This window comes from Talpa occidentalis, unplaced genomic scaffold, assembly GCF_014898055.3.
Source record: "Talpa occidentalis isolate TD23 unplaced genomic scaffold, MPIMG_talOcc4v2.1 talOcc4.11, whole genome shotgun sequence".
Taxonomy (NCBI): Eukaryota; Metazoa; Chordata; class Mammalia; order Eulipotyphla; family Talpidae; genus Talpa; species Talpa occidentalis.
The window spans coordinates 4432165-4451023 of record NW_023601104.1 but is presented as its reverse complement, the minus strand read 5'-3'; the positions used below and the strand labels follow the sequence as shown (position 1 = coordinate 4451023).

General features: G+C 40.6%; 1 protein-coding gene across 2 annotated transcripts; it reads right to left on the bottom strand.

The window, feature by feature from the left end:
* Positions 1–4518: 4518 nt before the first annotated feature.
* LOC119238443 (transmembrane and coiled-coil domain-containing protein 5B-like) lies at positions 4519–18450 on the bottom strand. 2 transcript variants are annotated; one of them, XM_037502154.2, is made up of 12 exons: positions 18307–18450; positions 15900–15941; positions 15038–15187; positions 14601–14718; positions 14259–14309; positions 13664–13732; positions 12523–12579; positions 11992–12051; positions 11389–11453; positions 6226–6301; positions 5902–5945; positions 4519–4866 (listed from the first exon to the last, which is right to left on the bottom strand). In XM_037502154.2, the coding sequence occupies exons 2-12, from the start codon at positions 15929–15931 to the stop codon at positions 4668–4670; spliced, it is 921 nt and encodes a 306-aa protein (XP_037358051.1). In that variant the 5' UTR covers positions 15932–15941; positions 18307–18450; the 3' UTR covers positions 4519–4667. The 2 variants fall into 2 exon arrangements, with proteins under 2 accessions (XP_037358051.1, XP_037358052.1); XM_037502155.2 differs by lacking the exon at positions 13664–13732.
* Positions 18451–18859: the final 409 nt, after the last annotated feature.

Sequence of the window (18859 nt, the reverse complement as noted above, 5' to 3'; positions counted from 1 at the left end):
GCTTTAGAGTTGCCTCTGACCTTGATGTTCAGTGCTGGAATTAGCCACAAAATCAAGAATCCTTGAGAGCACGATTCATTGCTTATTTCTTGAGCACCCCGTCAAACATAGTAGGAACTCGTGTTTGTTGATCTAAGCTTTTAAACTCAAATAATTCTGCGCGCATGCGGGACCCTCCTCCGGTGGCCGGGGAGCAGCCGGGGACCGAACCGGCGCCGCAGAAGCCGCGGGCAGCTTCGCAACCCAGCGCTCAACCGCTGCGCCACCAGGGAGGCCCTAAACTCAAATAATTCTTAAGAAACACTATTTCTTCTTAAGAATAATTGGAGCATCACTCACTGCAACTCCCAACAAGCAATAGAAGCACTTCCAGGCTCCCAGAAGGATCCCCTGGGAAGAAGAGAGGCCAGGAAGAGCTAAAATCACTGGGAAGACTGAAGCCTGACAAGATTGGACATTAGGAAGAGGGTTATTTGTCCTACAAGGACCCAAATGGACTATTTCAAAGAATCAAAGAATGTCAGCATGAATGATCTTAGAAGGCATTCTGAAATAGGCCTCCGGCCCAGAGAGGGTCTGTGGCTCCTGCAAAATCAGATAAATAGCAAGAAGGTTGAGACCAGGACCCAGATTTGTCTCCTTACTCAGTACTTTTTTTAAGACATCACCAAGGTTTGCAGAATAATATTATAACTGCAATTTTTTAAAGGCACTTTCAATGCTGTGTCTGGAAGGTGGAGACATCAAAAGAACAGGCCACTCCCTGGGGTATGGGGTATGGTGTTCATGGATAAGAGTCCTGTTTCACCAGAGCAGCCTTCTCTATCAAGGAATTGATCTTTAGCATGATAAAAAGGGTAGTCCAAAATAGTTACCAGGTAATTAAGCTTAAAGATAGGTGAAAAGATAGGAGGGTGCCTAATCCGTTTAATTGATTTCAAGTCCTCAGAGCTAAAGAAATTCCATTTCGGAACACAGAAAGAACTTAAAGCTGTTGTGACACTCTTATGGGAAAAAGTATCACTAACCACTCTTAAGGAAGAATTGACTTGCTGCTTGAGGTCAACAACTAGTACAAGGCCCAAGGAAATTTCACACCCCGCCTCCCTGCAGATGAACTTCAGCAGTTTCTAGTCTACCAGGTTTCTATTTTCACTAACTGACTGATTCAAAGACTCGGAGTTTTGAACAATTGCAACAGACTTAAACAAAGCATCACAACCAACAAGATGAAATTTAATAGAGCAAATGGAAACTTCTGCATTTAGTATTGTTTTTTAAATCTGTACAAATATGAAACAGAGGGCAGATTGGGTATGTAGAGTAAGAATAATTCAATATTCAAAAAGGTTAGGAATCTTGGTTGGCTCCAAGCTCACATCTTTATGTGAGACAGCTGCCAAATGGCTAATGAAATCTTAAGAACCATTAACAAAGGCATAATGTTCAGAATCAAAGGAGAATAGGGCTACTGTACTTTGTCCGTCAGACCTTATCTGTAGGATTCTGTCCAGAAAGGGTAAATAAGATAATACAAGATCTGGAAGCCATGTCATGTAACTTGGGAATATTCATTTGGAGAACAGAAGGCTGTTCATGCTCAATGACTAAAATATGAAGGAGGCAATCATTTTGCTATGTTTCTTTATAAGAGAGAGCTAAGACTAACTACTAGATGAAAGCAAATTTTATCTAATGTAAAAGACAGGAAACATGTGTTGATTGAATATCCACCTAGACTTTGTGCTAGGTGCTTTGTATTATCTTGCTGAAATATTTCAGACACTGATAGCTATTTGGGGGTGGTCATCCCCCTGCCACTGAAAGTCAGATGTCCAGCTCAGCACTGCTCATTTCAAGCAGTGGAAACTCCTCTTCTGCTTCCCAGACTTGGAATGCCATCCAGGCCCTTCTGGAGCCAGCTTCCTGCTTGGAGGCGGCTCTTTGGGTAGCAGAGAAGGCTAATCAGCTCTATCGTAGGGATTTCCAACATAGCTTCAAGCTTCCAGGTCTCTGCTCCCTTCCCGACAGCAGGTGAAGGATTACTTAGTCCATATTTTCCAAACCCATCTTTCCCAGTCAGTCTTGGATGTTGGGATGGGTCTGCATTTGTCTAGGGATGTGTCTGTGGGGAAGGGCTGGCCAGAGGAGGAGAGCCTAGAATTCCATGAGCTTACAAGGGATTGTGTTATTGAAGATGGGATGACTTAGGAAATAACATTCCTTGCATAAATATTTCTTGGTCAAATGCAGTTATTTTCTAAGACCTAAAGTCACCCAAATGTTCAAACTCTCCAGCCTCAGGAATCTTCTGGCAGTGACCAGTGTATCAACTATGGTCCTGGCAGGAACCTGATCTTTGATTTGGAGGATTCCTGTGAGGAGAGTTTAATGAAGAGCCCATTATGGAAGTGTGAACAGGGAGGAAGTCAGCTAAGGGACCTCAGGGCCCTGTCTTCTCTGTCTCTCTGTCAGCCACGTAATCCAGGGGGATCCTTCATCTCATTCACATCTTGGTCATAATTCCACCTTCTCATTGAGAAGTTACTTCTTCTTATCTTATACAAATGAGGCTTCTTCTGCACCTGCCCTAATTTTTGCATCATTTAGCATCACCCAATATTTCTATATTTTAGTTATCTTTTTATTATCTGCCTCTACCCACTACGATGTGGACAGAGATTTTTGTCTGTTTTGTCATAACTAGAACCCCACCTAGCAGTGCTTGGCCTAATGAAAATTTTCAATATATGCTGAAGGAATGAATGAATGAATGAATCCTAATTGAACTCACAGAGAGAGAATTGTCCAGGAGTGATAACTGAGCCATCTTTTATGCTTCCACTTGCTCATCCACACTCCTGCCCTTTTGGGTGAAGCCTGCTGAAGCAAAAAAAGCTTTCATTCGACCACAAGAGGGTGCTGTTTATCAGTTTTTCATTTTTTACGAGCCTTATTCAGAGACCATTTTCACTGTCCCCACCCCAGCCCAAAAGAATACATGGGACAGGGCCCTGTGTGCAGTCAAAGCAAACATACATCATGTCCCTTTCACCCTGACACTGCTGTCCTGTGAAATTCAGTTAAAACCTGTATTCATGGTCTCAAAATTACAACAGGTCACTAGAAAGCAAAGACCTATTGAATGTATAGGAGAAAGACACCGCCTCCACTTTGCTATGGTGAAGCTGGTCACAAGACCTCGTGTTTTGTGCAGTATCTCTATACCTCCCTTCTCTTTCTATGGCCAGTGCACAGTTGTCTGTACCAACGAGAGAGTGAGTTGTCACAACAGAATCTAGGATCCAGATGCCCTGGAAAAGAAAGACAAACTCTCTGAGGACACTTTCCTCTTTACTGTGTCTGCTTTGTAAAGACATGGTGCTGGGGCCATATGGAATGATACAGAAATGAAGGGGTCTGGAGTTCTGAGGTCAGAGCTCACAGCAATGACACCACAAGGTAGAAGCAGCAGGGTGGGAGGACCCCAGAGAAAACAGAAAATGAGGCTGTCTCAGGTTGGGAGGGAAAGCTTTATGGGAAAGCTGACATTTGGATTAGGATTTGACACACAGGTAGGTGGAAAATTGTGTTGGCTACTTCTCAAGCACATTCTGATCTCACACAATGCCTTTTATATTGCCCTCGAATTTTAAGGATAATTTTCTTCTCCATTGAGAATGACCAGCCATCTGTGAACGTGAAAAATGTTAGCTTTTCAGAACATCCCACTCATATAAGACGGCATGATGTAAAAATACAAGGGCTGTCGTAGTGATTGTGTGTAATTAAACTATTAGATGGGAGCAAAACTTACATCCATCTACCGGTTGCCAGTGGAATAACCTCTGTGCTCAGCCTGGAGTGAGTGGAGAATCTAGTAGATGAAGATGTCATTTTTTTTTCCTTTGCTTTTATTTATTTATTTATTTGTTTATTTGTTTATTTATTTATTTATTTTTTTCCTTTGCTTTTTTTAGTATGAAGCAAAGAAGCTCCTGGGGGAGCTTTTCTTTCTTTTTTCTTTTTTTAATTATTTATTTTCTTTTTAAAATTTTATGTATTTTTTTACATCGTTCTTCATTCTTGTGCAATGTATGCTTTCTCATCTCAGTTATAGTCCCCATGGAATTCCCACTACCAATTCACCCGTGTAGTGAATGGTCCCTTGTGCTCTTCCCACCCCTGTTTTGATCCAACTCCCTCCTCCCCCCCTGCCCCCCGCAGAATGTCTCTGGCTTGTAGTTGCCTATTAATTTTGATTTTTACTTTATAATAATTACTTTTTTTCCTGATCCCTTATTTGGATCCCCTACATTCTTCCTATAAGTGAAAATATCCAGTATTTTTCTTTTTCTTTCTGGCTTATTTCACTGAGCATGATCTGGGGGAGCTTTTCTTATTGTTCCTTGAATGCAGCTTTTTTCAACAGCACAGAGTAAGCCCTGTGAATGTCTAGTGATGCCCCAAGACTCACAGGTCAAATTCCCAGACCAACACAGTGAACTCTGGTGAAACATATTCTTTATTTGAAAGAGAGAAAGCAAAAGAAAAGATTGAAATGAAGAGGTCAGATGTGAGAAACAGTAGCTTCAAGTGGGAGGCTCCCCCTTTTGCCATGCCCCCTCTCCACAGGCAGCAGTTCCAAGCCCCACAAGAACCCCAGACTAGTGAGGTAGAACTTCTTCCACCTCTAGAGTGAGGATGGGAAGCAAGACGTCCCTGAGCCTCTTCAAGGTATTCCTGCTCATCACCATGGGCAGGACATCCACAAGGAGGTCTGGGTTTATGTACTGCAGGTGGAAAAGGACATAACCCAGCAACCTAATGAAGATCATGACCACGAAGACAAGACACCGTAGATGCCTGCAGAGAGACATTCGACATTAGCATAGGGAAGACACAGCCCAGGCTCCAACAGGACGGAAGAAACTTACATTCATAAATGATAGGCCATAAGCAGTGGAGATATAAAAGATGAGGTTAGGGGACAGGAAATAACAAAAAAAGATTGATGTAATAGTTAAGAGTTCATCACAACCCTCCTAACATGTAAACCCTCCAACAGGACAGATGTTCATGAAGGAAAGTCAGGTGCAAAGGACTACCCAGGTACTGGATAGAGGTGTGCCCTTGCAGGTTGCCAGAAAATGTCCAGCACAGTCACACTTGTGAGTCTCATGACTGCTAACCCACTTCAGTTCCTTGAGGGTAGCAGTTCTAGAATTTGCAATCAGATCAGGCCATCTCTGACATTAACATCCAAGTAAAATAATTTGAACTGTTTCTTTCTAAACATCAAATGTCAAAACAGACCAACCCAAAACAGTGAAAGATGTGTGTGTGTGTGTTTTCTTGTGTGTACCCAAGGAAATTCTACCCTGAATACTGGTATAAGGCCTTTAGTCTTCAGCTATATTGAAATGTCATAAATTGAAGCTTTTCATTAAAATGCCACATGGAGAATTTTAGGGTCAGTTTCCTTGTTTCAAAAATTTAAGAATAAAGGGCTTAAAGTGTGCAAATGATCTTTTCTTCCAAAATGTTCAATCTGTAGGAGAACTAAAAAAAAATAATGCACTGATTCTCGCAGAGATTTTGAGGTTCAGGTTCTGAAAGACAGAAGGGGGCCAAACCAAGAGTCATAAGAATGGAAATTAAAAGTGCAGTGCAACCTGCAGCCTTCATCCTGCACCTCTCAGATATAGTCACTTTCTCCGACAACCAAGTCCTATATAGTTTGGTATTAAGAAGTGAGGAAAAATTGGAAGAAATACGGGGCTGCCTGATTTTCTGCTTGATGTATGTGTTTATCTTTATTTCTTATGCCCTTCTCAAGTCATTCACTTTTACAGAGTGAACGTGTCTTAGACAGGTAAAAATCAGGATTCTGCCACTTACCAGTACCGACAGATTCTCTTTTGTTTCTTAATGATGGTCTGCTCCTATGGGAGGCAATAAAAGCACAGAGCTGCGCCTGTCACATGCTCACAGAGAGGCAGCAAGCAGGGTGACTAACAGGACTAAGAGTCAGGCTGCCAGCGTTTGAATCCTGGCTGAGCCACTTTCTAGCTGCCATGATGTGGAACAAGGTAATGAAACCCGATTTCTTAACATTAGGGTTATTAAGAGGGTGAGGGAGGGGTGGAATAGGAGTCAAGGAGGGAGAACCTAGGGCAGGGAAGGAATAGAGGGAAACTCCAACTTACATCAGGGCAGACTTACAATGTTGCTTTGGATGGTCTCCACCAGAATTGACCCAGGTCTCACTGTTTGGGAGGAATTGTTCTGGGCCTTGAGTCTGGGTGAAAAAGATCAGATCCAAGAATAATGTAACATAATCTGAGGGACTAATGATAGGTGTCTGTCTAAGTCAGACAACAAACATCCATGGTTTAATTCCAACGTTCTTGATAATGCATAATTGCCCAACATAGAAAGAACCAGAAAAATCTGACCCACTGTCAAAAGAAGAGACAATTGATGGGGAGTAGCTCTGACAAGACCCTGATGATGAATAGCAAAATTTGGCTCTTGGTGGCAGTTCAAGTCTCATTCAGGCCCCTGACTGGGCTGCTCACGGACAGGGCCTACAGGTCAGCAGAGATTTGGGCTGAGGTTACACAGAATGTTTGAGAGTCCCCATGTCTGACTCTGCTATTTAATTCAGCAATTCTGACTGCTCCAAACTCTATCCTCTTCTTTTTTTTTAACCAAGGAAGACTGTACGTTGTCTCCTGGTATTTTAATTGCTCCTCACATACCAAGTTTAGCCTGCCCTCAAGCTGAAAATGATAAAAATGGGGAGATCACCCCTTGCCATTCCCTGCTACCAAATGTCTGCTCTCTTCCAGAAACTGCCTACTTTTATTCACATTCTGTGCCTTCTGGTTCATTCATTTGTTTTGCTCCCTGAATTTAGAGCTGTTCCCTGCCAGAGAGTAAGATCCATAAAAGCTTGCTCATTCTTTTCAGGGTAATATTGTTTTGTAATCATCAAATAGAGGAGAGAAGGGAGAAGTGGCACAGACCCCAGGTTCTGGATAAGGTGGAGTGCTTTGTCTCAGACAGCCAAAACCTAAATACAGCTTTAAAAACTAGACAAAATACTGTGCAACAGCTGTTGGGAGACACTGAAAAATTCAGTCAGAAATTGAGGGGATACAATCCCTGAGAAAAGCAGGTCCTCATTCATCAGGCTTCTCCCCAAGGACATTTGCCAGCTTGTGGGGAGGGTAATGGGGTCCGAAAACAGTGGCAACATTTATTGACTGAGAGATAAAACTTGTAGTTGAAGACCAGCAAACTGACTGTGACTTGAAAGGAAACAATCCAAGGGGTGAAGGAAACAAAGAAAAATGAGTGCAAATATCTTCATAAATTATCCTTTCAAGGCAATAGCTGGTTCCTAGGCTGTACATATATAGCTCAAGATTTCCTAGAAAACAGAAGATGCTTCAAGAGCTGAGCAAAGAGGGGCGTAGTCATTAGTACTGAGAGGGTGAAAGTTGGAGTTGGAGGTCATTAAACATGAAGGAGTACTGGTATATTTCCATGAGGAAAAACATGATCCTTCAATACATTCAGAAAACACATTTAATGACATTTAATACCTACCCATGATAAAAATAATTAAAATAAAACCACTCAGCAATTCCAAATAAAAGGGAAATTTCTTAATTATGATAAAGGATGACTATAAGAACTCTAAATGCCATATTTAATGGTAAAATAGTAAATACTCTGAATTGAGTAAAATTGTAGTAAAGTTATTAAAAAGGTTAAAAAAGGTTGAGTAAAATACTAAATACTTTACTCTGATTTGAGTAAAATTCAGTTGACTGAGTCAAGAATGCTCACTGTCACCCCCTTTAGCCAATATTGGACAGCAAGTCTTAGCAAATGTAAGGCAAAAAAAAAAAAAAAAAAAAAAAAAAAAAAAAAAACTAGAAAGACTAGAAAGGGAGAAATACAACCATCGTTCAAGGATAAAAATCTAAAAGAATCTATGAACAACTTACTAGAACAAGTGAATTAGTGAAACTGATAATATAAATTCAGCATATATACAGCAATTATACCAATCCATGTACTGGCAGTAATCAATCAGAGAATCAAATTAGCAAATGGCCCATTTTAAAAGCTTCAAAAATATTTTTAAAAAACCCCAATAAGTAAAATATCAAATACCTGATGAAATCTATATAAGAACACTATGCAGAAAACTACAAAACATTGCTGTGGGAAATAAAAGATCTAAATATATGGGGACATAAATGATGTTCATGGCTTGAAAATCTCAATGTTGTGTAGATACCAATTAGCCTCCAATTTTATCAATAGATTTCATAATCTATTGATATGAAAAATCTCAGCAATATATTTTGGAGACTGAAAAGCTAATTTAAAATTAATATGAAAAATATAAAAATTAATGTGAAAATTCAAAGTACCAAGAACAGCCAAGGTAATCTTGAGAAATAAAAACCTGCAGGACTTAAGCTACTATATTTCAAGACAAATTATACAATTGCAGTACTCAAAACAGTGTAGTATTGGCACAAGGATAGAGATAAGACAAATGGTAGAGAATAAAGTATCCAGAAACAGACCACACGTATATATGATCACCTATTTATAAAACAAGACACCTCTGAAAATGCATGGTCTCCATATAACCTGTTGAGTCAGATGACTATACAGAAAAAAAAAAATGCCTCTTGAGCTCTACCTTAGATCACAGTGAAAAAAAAATTTCCAAATGAATGAATGTAAACCAAAGTGTAAAGGGTAAATTAATAAAAGAAGTTCTAGGGGAAAACATGGGGGATCAGTTTCATCACCTAAGGAAAGCACTAAACAAAAACCCCAAAACCAAACCAAACAAATTGATAGATTTGATTTCCTTAAAATTAAGAACAATTAAGGGCTTTTTTTGTTAGTTTGTCTTTATTCTCCTCCATAAGGTTGTGTTGTTTACACCAAAAGGGCTTTGGTAAGATACCACTCCTTAAAGTTCATCTCTAAAATCTGTGTTATATATAATACCCCTACAACCACCCTCACAAAAGTATCTTAGCTCATAAGCATATTTCTCCCATACTGACCTTTCAGCCATGTGCATAATATCTTTCTAAGATATATAGAATGAAATGCTGAACACAAAGTTTTGTCTTTCATTTATATACAGTTTTGTTCCCCAAAGCAGCAGAATATTATTATTCAATATTTGATGATGTTAATAGCAACACATGGAAACAGAATTTTCAGAAAAAAGGCCTTTCTCTCTGAATGTAGACACTAAACAATGAGACCCTAAACATAAATCATTCTCTGAGTATATGAAGAATCACCTTGGCATAAGACACACAATGGTTTTTGTAGCTGTTGATTTTTTAAAAATTATAATTAGCAAATAGCATTGCATTAATTTAGGTGTACAACATAATGGTTTGATATGTGTATGTTTTGCAAAATGTTTACCACAGTAATTTTGGGTTTTTTTTTAAAGATTTATTTATTTATGCATACAAGAACTGGGGTACAAGCCAGAAGTACGGGGGATGAGAGGATTCACCAGAAACAGAGTGGGGAATAGAACAGGCAGATTGACTGAAATACACTGCTGAGGGGAGCAGCAGGCAAGACAGGAGAGGTCTGCTGCACCATGTGGATAGCTCCCTGGCCGGCCAGGGATTGAACTCGTGCTGCAGAAGCTGCAGACATCTTCAGAGTGCAGTGCTTCACCCCTTGTGCCACCAGGGAGGCCCCAACCACAGTAATTTTGGTTAACATGTAATACCACACATAGTTACAAAATTTTAAAATTTTTTCTTGTGATGAGAACTTTTAAAATTACTCTCTTGTCACCATGTTACACATTGTATCTCTAGGATTTATTTATCTTATAACTGGAAGTTTATATCTTTTGACCAACTTCACCCATTTGGTGAGAGGGTGGGGATCAGTGGGTGAAATAGGTAAAGAACTATTGCTTATCAAAATATTCCATTAAGAGAGTAAAAAAGGGTGAGTCATGGGATATACTGTAATAAATACCTGACAAAGGACCTTATAAAAAATATGAGAGACTCCTACCAATTAATAAGAGACTGACAATTCACAAAAAAGAATATGCAATTTTCCAATAAACATTAAAATATATATTATCTTTAGTAGCCAGTAATGAAATCATTATTAAAATCAAAATTAATTATCACTAAACCTCTGCTTGAACAGCTAAAATTAAGTCTATAAATATCAAGTGAAAGTGGTGATGTAGAGTAACTAAAGCACCTATAGAAGACAGTGATAGTCATTTTGGAAAATTGTTTGGCTTTGTCTAGTTGAAGCCAAAGACATATATATTTTATGACCAGCAATTCCAATGTTTGGTATATAGTCAAGAGAAATGAATGCCCGTGTCCACTAAAAGACATGCCCAGTAGTGTTTAGAGCAATTTTACTTGAGTAACCCCAACCTGGAAATAACCAAAATGTTCAACAATAGAATAGATCATGTCATATGCATGTAATGAAATACTACGCTGTCGTGAAAAAAAACAAGGCACAACTGTATACAGCAATGTGAAAGCCAGACACAAAAGAGAAAATACTGAATTTATAAAATGTTCAAGAACAGACAAAACCAGCATAAAAACTACAGAAATCAGAATAGTGGTTACCTTTGCAAGAAGTATGGACTGAGAAAAGCCCATAAGGCAACCTTTTAGGTTATTCAAATGTATGTATGTATGCCAAGTTACATATATAAAATATGTGCAGTTGATGTATATTACATAACATAGTGCATAATGCAATGAAAAAGCATAAACAAAAGCAAAGAGTATGAAGTCTACAGTCCCACAGACCTCTCTGAGGTCTGCAGTGAGTATGGTGGGTCACTAGGTCCAGGGAAAGAAGATAGTACACACGATGGACAAGTAATTCTGGGCATCTGGGCCTCTTTTTACTCTCTGAACCCAGGCTCAGTCAATTTTTTTTTTTTTGGTGGGACCCTCGCCGGCGGCCAGGGAATGAACCAGTGCTGCAGAGGCTGCGGGCAGCCTCGCAGCCCAGCGCTCAACCGCTGCGCCACCAGGGGAGGCCCCAGGCTCACTCAGTTTTCAGCAATAGCACTTAACTGAGGACACATGAAAAGAGCCTAAAAAAGAGAGCTTTCAAACACTGATTGCAGAGAAAGAGGCAAGAGAGAAGCCTGGATGCTGATGATTTGTCTGCTTAGAACATAGAGCAGAGGCCCGCAGGGGTGACTTGTTAGGGACCAATTATAGTGACACAGACTGGTCTGAGAAGCACCCTGCTTGTCAAAACCTGCCTGGAGACTGTCACCGCAGTTCATCAGGGAGATCATTTCTCCAAACTTACATTTCTTTTTCAAGCAGCAGCATCTCCTTCTCCTTTTCCATCTGCCTCAGAATTTCCTGGTATTTCTTTCCATGGAAATTAAAAAAAAAAAGTCATAATTGAGAATTTCCATATATTTCATTGTGTCATTTATAAAAGATCCTTCAAAGGCAAACTCCTGCTATCCCAAATGGCTGATGTGGAAGCATAAACAAGCACGCAGGGAGATGTTATAATAAATAATTAAGAGATATTAGAGACTAGATGGATATATAAGAATAGAGGACTCCTCACTTTGGATTCTATGTCTTCAAATTCCAGCGCTGATGCTGACTAGTTATGCTCCTAAAGCATGTCATCTAACTCCTTCAAACCTCAGTGTCCTCTTGATTGTAAGAATATTACCATAGAGTTATTGGAAAAATTGACTGAGAAAAATGCTGAATGTGCCCGAGCCTGGCACAAAATTAATCCTGAACAATGCTTAACAATCATCTGCTCTGTTGTTGCTTTGAATAAAAGTCATTTCCCTAGTGGCAGATTTTTGCCTAATGAGAAACCAAGGAACCTACAACCTTGGAGAAATTTTGCCTCAACTTTTAACTTGCCCCCGAGGCCTTGTACCTTTATGTAGTGGGCCTGGTCCTCACAGAGCTGATACACAGATTGGTAGTCGCTCTCTATCTATAAAGAAAAGAACATTAACAAATATGATCAGTTGAATCAGAACCAAGTGAAAGCTGCTCCCTGGACCCTAACCAGTGCACTGGACATTTGGCTGGATACCTAGCAACTTCTTACTGGAAGGGAAAACAACCACATCATACAGTGGTGATCGCGTCATCCAGGGACTGAGTCTAATTTTGAACAAAGTAAATGGTTTGCCCAGGTTGCCCTCAGCCTGTGACACATCTCAAGGCACTTAGTTTGGGATTCAAAAACAGAATTTGAGGTAGAAGGGAGCTTAAGAAATGGTAAGACTGGCACTTTCAGCATGATCTTTCTTTCCTTTCACCTGCCTGTGAATCAAATTCATTTGCCAGAATATTCTTGCTCATTTCCCTCCCATGCCTCAAGCCATTGTTCCTGAGAACTTTGGGTTCTACCCCATTTATATCCTGGACACATCCTCGGTGGAGGAGACATTGCCTCTACCTTGGTCAGTTCCTTCTCTTGCTTTGCACAGGACTCTGTTGACTTTTGTAGTTTCAGCTGTGAGAGATAATGAGTGACAGCAGAGTTAAAAGCATTCTTTCATGGAAGACAAATGGTATTGTTCACCCTCTGTCCAACAGAGACCAGCAGAGAGTATGATAGTAATGTTTATCACTTACTGAAGGACTACCGTGACAATCTGGAATAGGCACTAGACTAGCCCCATTTCACATATGAGGAGACAAAAGCATGGAGAAGTGAAGTGCACAGATTGTTTAAAAGTCACAAAGTGGCAGAGTTGACATTTAAGCTTTGGTCATGTGACTGCCCAGTCCGTAGGGTTACCGTCCACCTTCCTCTAGTCTAACTGACAAAACTCACCAGCTGCTTTCTCCCTCTCATCTTCCACAGGTTGGACTCACATGCTGTCTGAATCACAGAGCAAAAGAGAAAACTTTTGCCTCTTTTTCAGAGAAAAACAGGACATAGGATTTTGCCATGGTGGTCTCTGCCAAATTACCATATTTGCCACATAAACCTACAGTTTCCAGTAGGGTCTCTGCCCATTACTGGGCATCCAAGTCATTCATTCATTCAACAAATAGTGGGTCTCTACTACTCAACAAATAGTGAGCATAGTTCTAGGCACTGGGAAATAGGAGTGAGCAGCATAAATACAATTTCATGTCCTCAGTGGGCTTACCTTCTAGTCAAGGCAAAAGCTTATAAAATAGAATAAATGAAACTTCCTTGGCCTATTAACATGGGTGAGACAGGTAAGATCACCGATACATCCCTGTATGCTTGTGGAAGTCAGTATTGTCTCCCTATTTCAATATCTTGTATTAGGTCACATTTTTAGGTCAAAAACTTCTTGAGAGCAAATCCAAATAGGTGTTCAGGATTTGTGTTCTATTGACTGATGGGTGAGGAGGTTTCTGGAGCATGTTGATGCTACTGTAGTTGTCACTGGTGGGAATAGTGACTTGGAGTGCCCTATAGGCCTTCAGATTAAGTAGAAGATACAAAGAGCATTGGCTTACCTCTGCTGAGTACGCAGAAATGCTTAGCCTCGGGGAGGTTAGGTACTTAGAAATGACATAACATTCCAGAAAACCTTTAGGTTTTGCTTTTTACTCACCCTCAATTCTGCCAACGCCTGCTTTAGGGTTCCTTTAGCAAGGCCAAAATTCTTATTCATCCTTGAAACCTGAAATACCATCCCCTGAATCATGAACTGGGCAATGTACACAGATACAAAAACCTGGGATAGAGGCAGACTAGGCTGGGGGTGTGGCGGGGGCACTTGGGACTGCAGAATGGTGGTTAAAGAATTCAGATCTTGGGAATTTGGTGGGAGAGTGTCTCCTTTTCCCTGTGGAAGCTGCCTGACTCCATCCTAGCGGGACAGACCCTGTGTTCCTGCAGCCCATGGATTCTATGCCACAGTGAGGAGAGAGAAAAGAGAAAATGGAGCGATGTTGTTGGGGAAGGAGAAATGTTTTCTCCTTCTACAGTCCTGTAGCTCCCTCACCATATACCTGTAATTCCCAGAGAACAAATTAGACTTTGCTCTAAATGATACCAAAGGTAGCCATGGGAGGGAGCACTCTCACTTTGCTGGTTGCTTCTTCGCCATCTATCTGACTAGAGAGTTTAAGGGTTCAGACGTCTATGGAGAGTCTTAAGAAATGAGCCTCCTGTTGGGGGCCTTGAGAACCCAGGGCCCATCTTACCTTTTTCTGAAGCTCCATCACATTCTTGTCTAGAACCTTGTTACTTTTTTCCTGTGGACAGAGGTAAAGGGCACAAACCTGCTCTGCTGCTGTTCCTCCCTCCCTGGGCCATGAAATACCATAGAGGGATAAGTGTATCAAATGGGAAAATGCACTCTGCCCCCCACGGAGGATCTGGGAACAGAGCCCAGAGCTGCCCCCCGGCAGCTTTATTCTCAGCAACGGCTGTGATTTCTAAAGATACAGAAGCCATGACCATGTGATGATGATCCCCCGGGAAAGAGAGGGCAGCAGACTGCAAGCAAAATCCATCAGACGGTCCTTTACTCGACTCCTCCTTACCAGCTTTGCTGTCTCCAATTCCAGGTCCCTCAGGATTTCCTCCTTCTCGGATATAATGTGGCCCAACTCCTCCCTCTCTCCGGCTTGTCCTACTGACAGAGCAATCTCTCTTTCCAGACTGAAAAATACAGACACCTAGGTGTGGATCAGTTTCAAGGAAACTGCGAGAATCCTTGCTTGGAAAGCCACTGCCAAGGTATTAGGGAGCCGGAATAATTACCAAATGCAGTTGTAATAAAATGTCAACTTAATGTGGAAATTTAATGCAGAAATCAATATATAAAGATTTTTGAGGGCACCACAGTTCATGTTTCAGAATTAAAAGTAAAAGCCCAGATTCATCAACGAGTAAGTAAACCTCCCCCTCCCACCTTCCTATATACCCAAGGGGCATTCAGCTGAGGAGAAACCCTGCCTCAACAACGGCACAGCCTGACCTTTGAATAGTTTCTTCTTTCTCTTGAATTTTTCTGAGAAGAACCTGGTTTGCCTCATCCAGTCTCTGCAGGTCCTTTTCAAGGTGCAAGTTCAGGGAGTTTAAGTTCTCTTTTGTGACTTCTAGTTTCGGTATTTCCATCATCTCATGCCTACGGTAAAATCATCTTCATCACTAAACTCAAAATGGAAAAATAAGCCCTAAAATGACGCGCCCCTGTAATCTCATTCACTTCCCCACATTCTGTTGTCACTGTGCCTAAGCAGTGCTACATTTGTCGTCGTCCATATTCTATCGATTCCTATGTTTTACTTTATGCAAAAAAGTAATTGTGTAAAGTAAGTTCCTGGCCTCGGATCACATTTTCATTTTAAATATTATCCATGAAACCCATTAAAATGTAAATCTTTTATGAAGCAGAAGAAATATTCATGTAAATAATTATATTCTAACTTACTTGTTTCCAAAACTTTCTATGGAATAAGTTGAATCCAAGCCACCCCTATAATGTATTTAAAGATCTACAAAAGAGAGCAAATTCTTCCATCTCTTTTCATTACTATCTCCTAAGGAGTTTGTCATGTTGAGTATTTTTTACCCCAGTCAAGATAGGTTCATGAAGCAGAGGGGGACCAGGGCCGTGCATGGATCTTTTCCTCACAAAGGACTGATGGTTTTTTGAAATATTTGCTATTTCTGAAAATACTATTACTGGTATGATGAAGTCTGATGAACTGAACCCAAATTCTTTCTCCCCAGGAAGACTCCCCACGACTGAAGACATAGGGCCCCCTCCCTCTGTTGCTCTAGGCTCCTCCTGTGGTAGCTCCTCTACTGACTCCTTTATCCTTCTCGTGACTTACACATCTGTTGGCTCCTGTCCAACCTCTTCCATTGTAGATTACCTAAAATAGGAAAAACACGTGCTATGAAAATGAAGCTACTAATATCCAACATAGTAATTGATCCAGGGAAAAAGTTGTTTAACAAGGGAAGAAAGAACCAAGAAGAAACCCATGCCTTCTTGACTCGCTCTTTACAATATCAATGCACCATTTGCTAAGCTTCAGTAAATGAATCCCATAGGAATAAACATCTTTTTGTTTATACAGTTTTTCACGCTTTGACTACCTTTCCCCTTTTTTGCCTGCATTTGCTCAGTCCCTGGTAAAGTGCTATACGTCCTCAAGTTCACTTCTTTTGACAAATGCAATGAGAGTTATTTCCTTTTTAAAAATTATTTATCTATCTATCTATCTATTTATTTATTTATTTATTAGAAGATTTATTTATTTATTTATACAAGCACCGGGTACAGTCAGAAGCGCGGGAGGGTGAGAGAATTCACCAGAGCCAGAGCAGGGAGCAGAACAGGCAGAAGGACCGAGGTACACTGCTGAGGGGAGCAGCGGGCGGCAGGAGAGGTCTGCGCGCCCTGTGGGACCCTCGCCCGGCGGCTGGGGATCGAACTGGTGCTGCAGAGGCTGTGGGCAGCTTCACAACCCAGCGAAGATCAATCGCTGTGCCACCAGGGAGGCCCTATTTATTTATTTTTAATTATTTTACATATTACATCATTTTTCATTTTTGTGCAATGTATGCATTTTCATCTTGGTTATAGTCCTTGTAAAATTCCCACCACCATTCACCCATGAACTATCACCATGGTCCCTTGTGCTCTTCCCACCCGTGTTTTGATCCTACTCCCTTCTCCCCCCTGTAGTGTGTCTCTAATTTATAGTTGCCTGTTGATTTTGATTTTTACTTTATTATAATTAGTTTTTTTTTCCTGATCCCTTATTTGGATCCTCTATATTCCTGCTATATGTGAGACCATCCGGTATTTTTCTTTTTCTTTTGGGCTTATTTCTCTGAGCATGATCCCTTCCAGCTCCATCCATGTTGCTGCAAATGGCATGAGTTTATCTTTTTTTGATTGCTGAGTAATATTCCATTGTGTATATGTATCACATCTTCTTGATCCAGTCATCTGTTTTTGGGCATTTGGATTGTTTCCAAAGCTTAGCTATTGTAAATAGTGCTGCTATAGACATAGGGGTGCAGGTGCCCTTTTGAATTAAAGATTTTGTGTCCTTTAGGTAAATACCTAGGAGTGGAATTGCTGGATCATATAGTAGCTCCATCTTTCAGCAGATTGCGGAACCTCCAGGCAGCTTTCCATAGTGGTTTCACCAGTTTGCACTCCCACCAGCAGTGCAGGAGAGTTCCTTTTTCTCCACATCCTCACCAACATTTGTTGTTGCTAGTTTCTTTAATATGTGCTATTCTCACTGGTGTGAGATGGTATCTCATTGTGGTTTTAATTTGCATTTCCCTGATTACAAGTGATGTTGAGTATTTTTTCATATGCCTCTTGGCCATTTGCATTTCCCCTTTGGAGAAGTTTCTTTTTAGCTTTTCTGCCCTTTTTTGACTGGATTATTTACTTTGTTTTTGTTGAGTCTTATCAGCTCTTTGTAGATTTTTGTGATCAGTCCCTTATCATTAGTATTGTGTGCAAAAATTTTCTCCCAATCAGTGGGTTGTCTCTTTGTTTTGGTTATTGTCTCTTTTGCTGTGCAGAAGCTCTTTCATTTGATGCGGTCCCAGCTGTTTATCCTTTCCTTCACTATCACTGCTTTGGGTGATGTGTCTTTAAAGATGTTGCTAAGGTGTATGTCATGTAGTGTTTCGCCTAAGTTTTCTTTCCTATATGTTATGGTTTCGGTTCTTATGTCTAGTTCTTTAATCCATTTTGAGTTGGTTTTTATGCATGGTGTGAGGTGGTGGTCAAGCTGCAATGAGAGTTATTTCTAACCCTGACCTCAGAGAAATTAAAAAAGATAAAATAATAGCCAAAATGTTGGCTGCCAGATGTCTGTTAGCCTATTGTCATCCTACTTTCTAACAAGCTGTAGATATTACAGGCTGAAATGATCCTGAAATAACAGCATAAATAGCAAGATACAATCACTGAAAGGAAGAAATGTCAAGCTCTGAGATGGCATCTCCTAGCCATAGCACCAAAATTAAAATTTAGGGCTGAAACCAATCTATGAGAAATAGAATATCAACACTCCATTTTTTCTCATTCCATTCTCCCTTCTTATCTCTTCTCCCTGAAATATTTTTGTTTTAATTCAACTCTTTTCATGGCTCTCCCACTTCCTTTTTCATCTCTCTCCCTTCATTCCTCCACACCCCCAACCCCCCACCATTTGCCTTAACACACAAGGCATCCGCATTTATGAGCATGCCCTCTGAGCTCACCCTTCTTTCCCCAACTGTGATTCCTTCTGCTCTCAGCCAAGATTTCCAATTGAATGTCAGTACTTTCAGAAAAGATAACTCCTTGCTCACTGAGTTCTCCACAGGTAGCTGGACCTTTCATCTCGGGCTGGGTGGGGCAGCATGTCATAGTGGGCAGGACTGGGTGGGGTGGTAGCAACTCATCATCATCTTTGTAGGCAGAGGAGGAGCGGAGTTCAGGACTAGGATGTCTAAATCTCCTCTGAAACAGCAGTCAACTTGGAACACATTTCTTCATTTTCCCAAATCTCTAGGCCTAATGATAGTTGAGATCATTCTCATTTCACTTCTACAATCTCTGTGTAGTTTGTGTGCAAGTTGTTATGCCCAGATCCAACCTAGCAGTTATCAGTGTATCTAAGGGGTCTGAGGTAGAAATGTCTAAAAGTAGGCCAGAAAGAATCTGAGATATGTCTTTGCTATGAACCAAGCAAGCCCTTATTCTCACCAAGTTAGATTCTTAGAGCTGCAAAAAAACTTTATATCCCTTTATTTCCCCTGAATTGGCACTAAC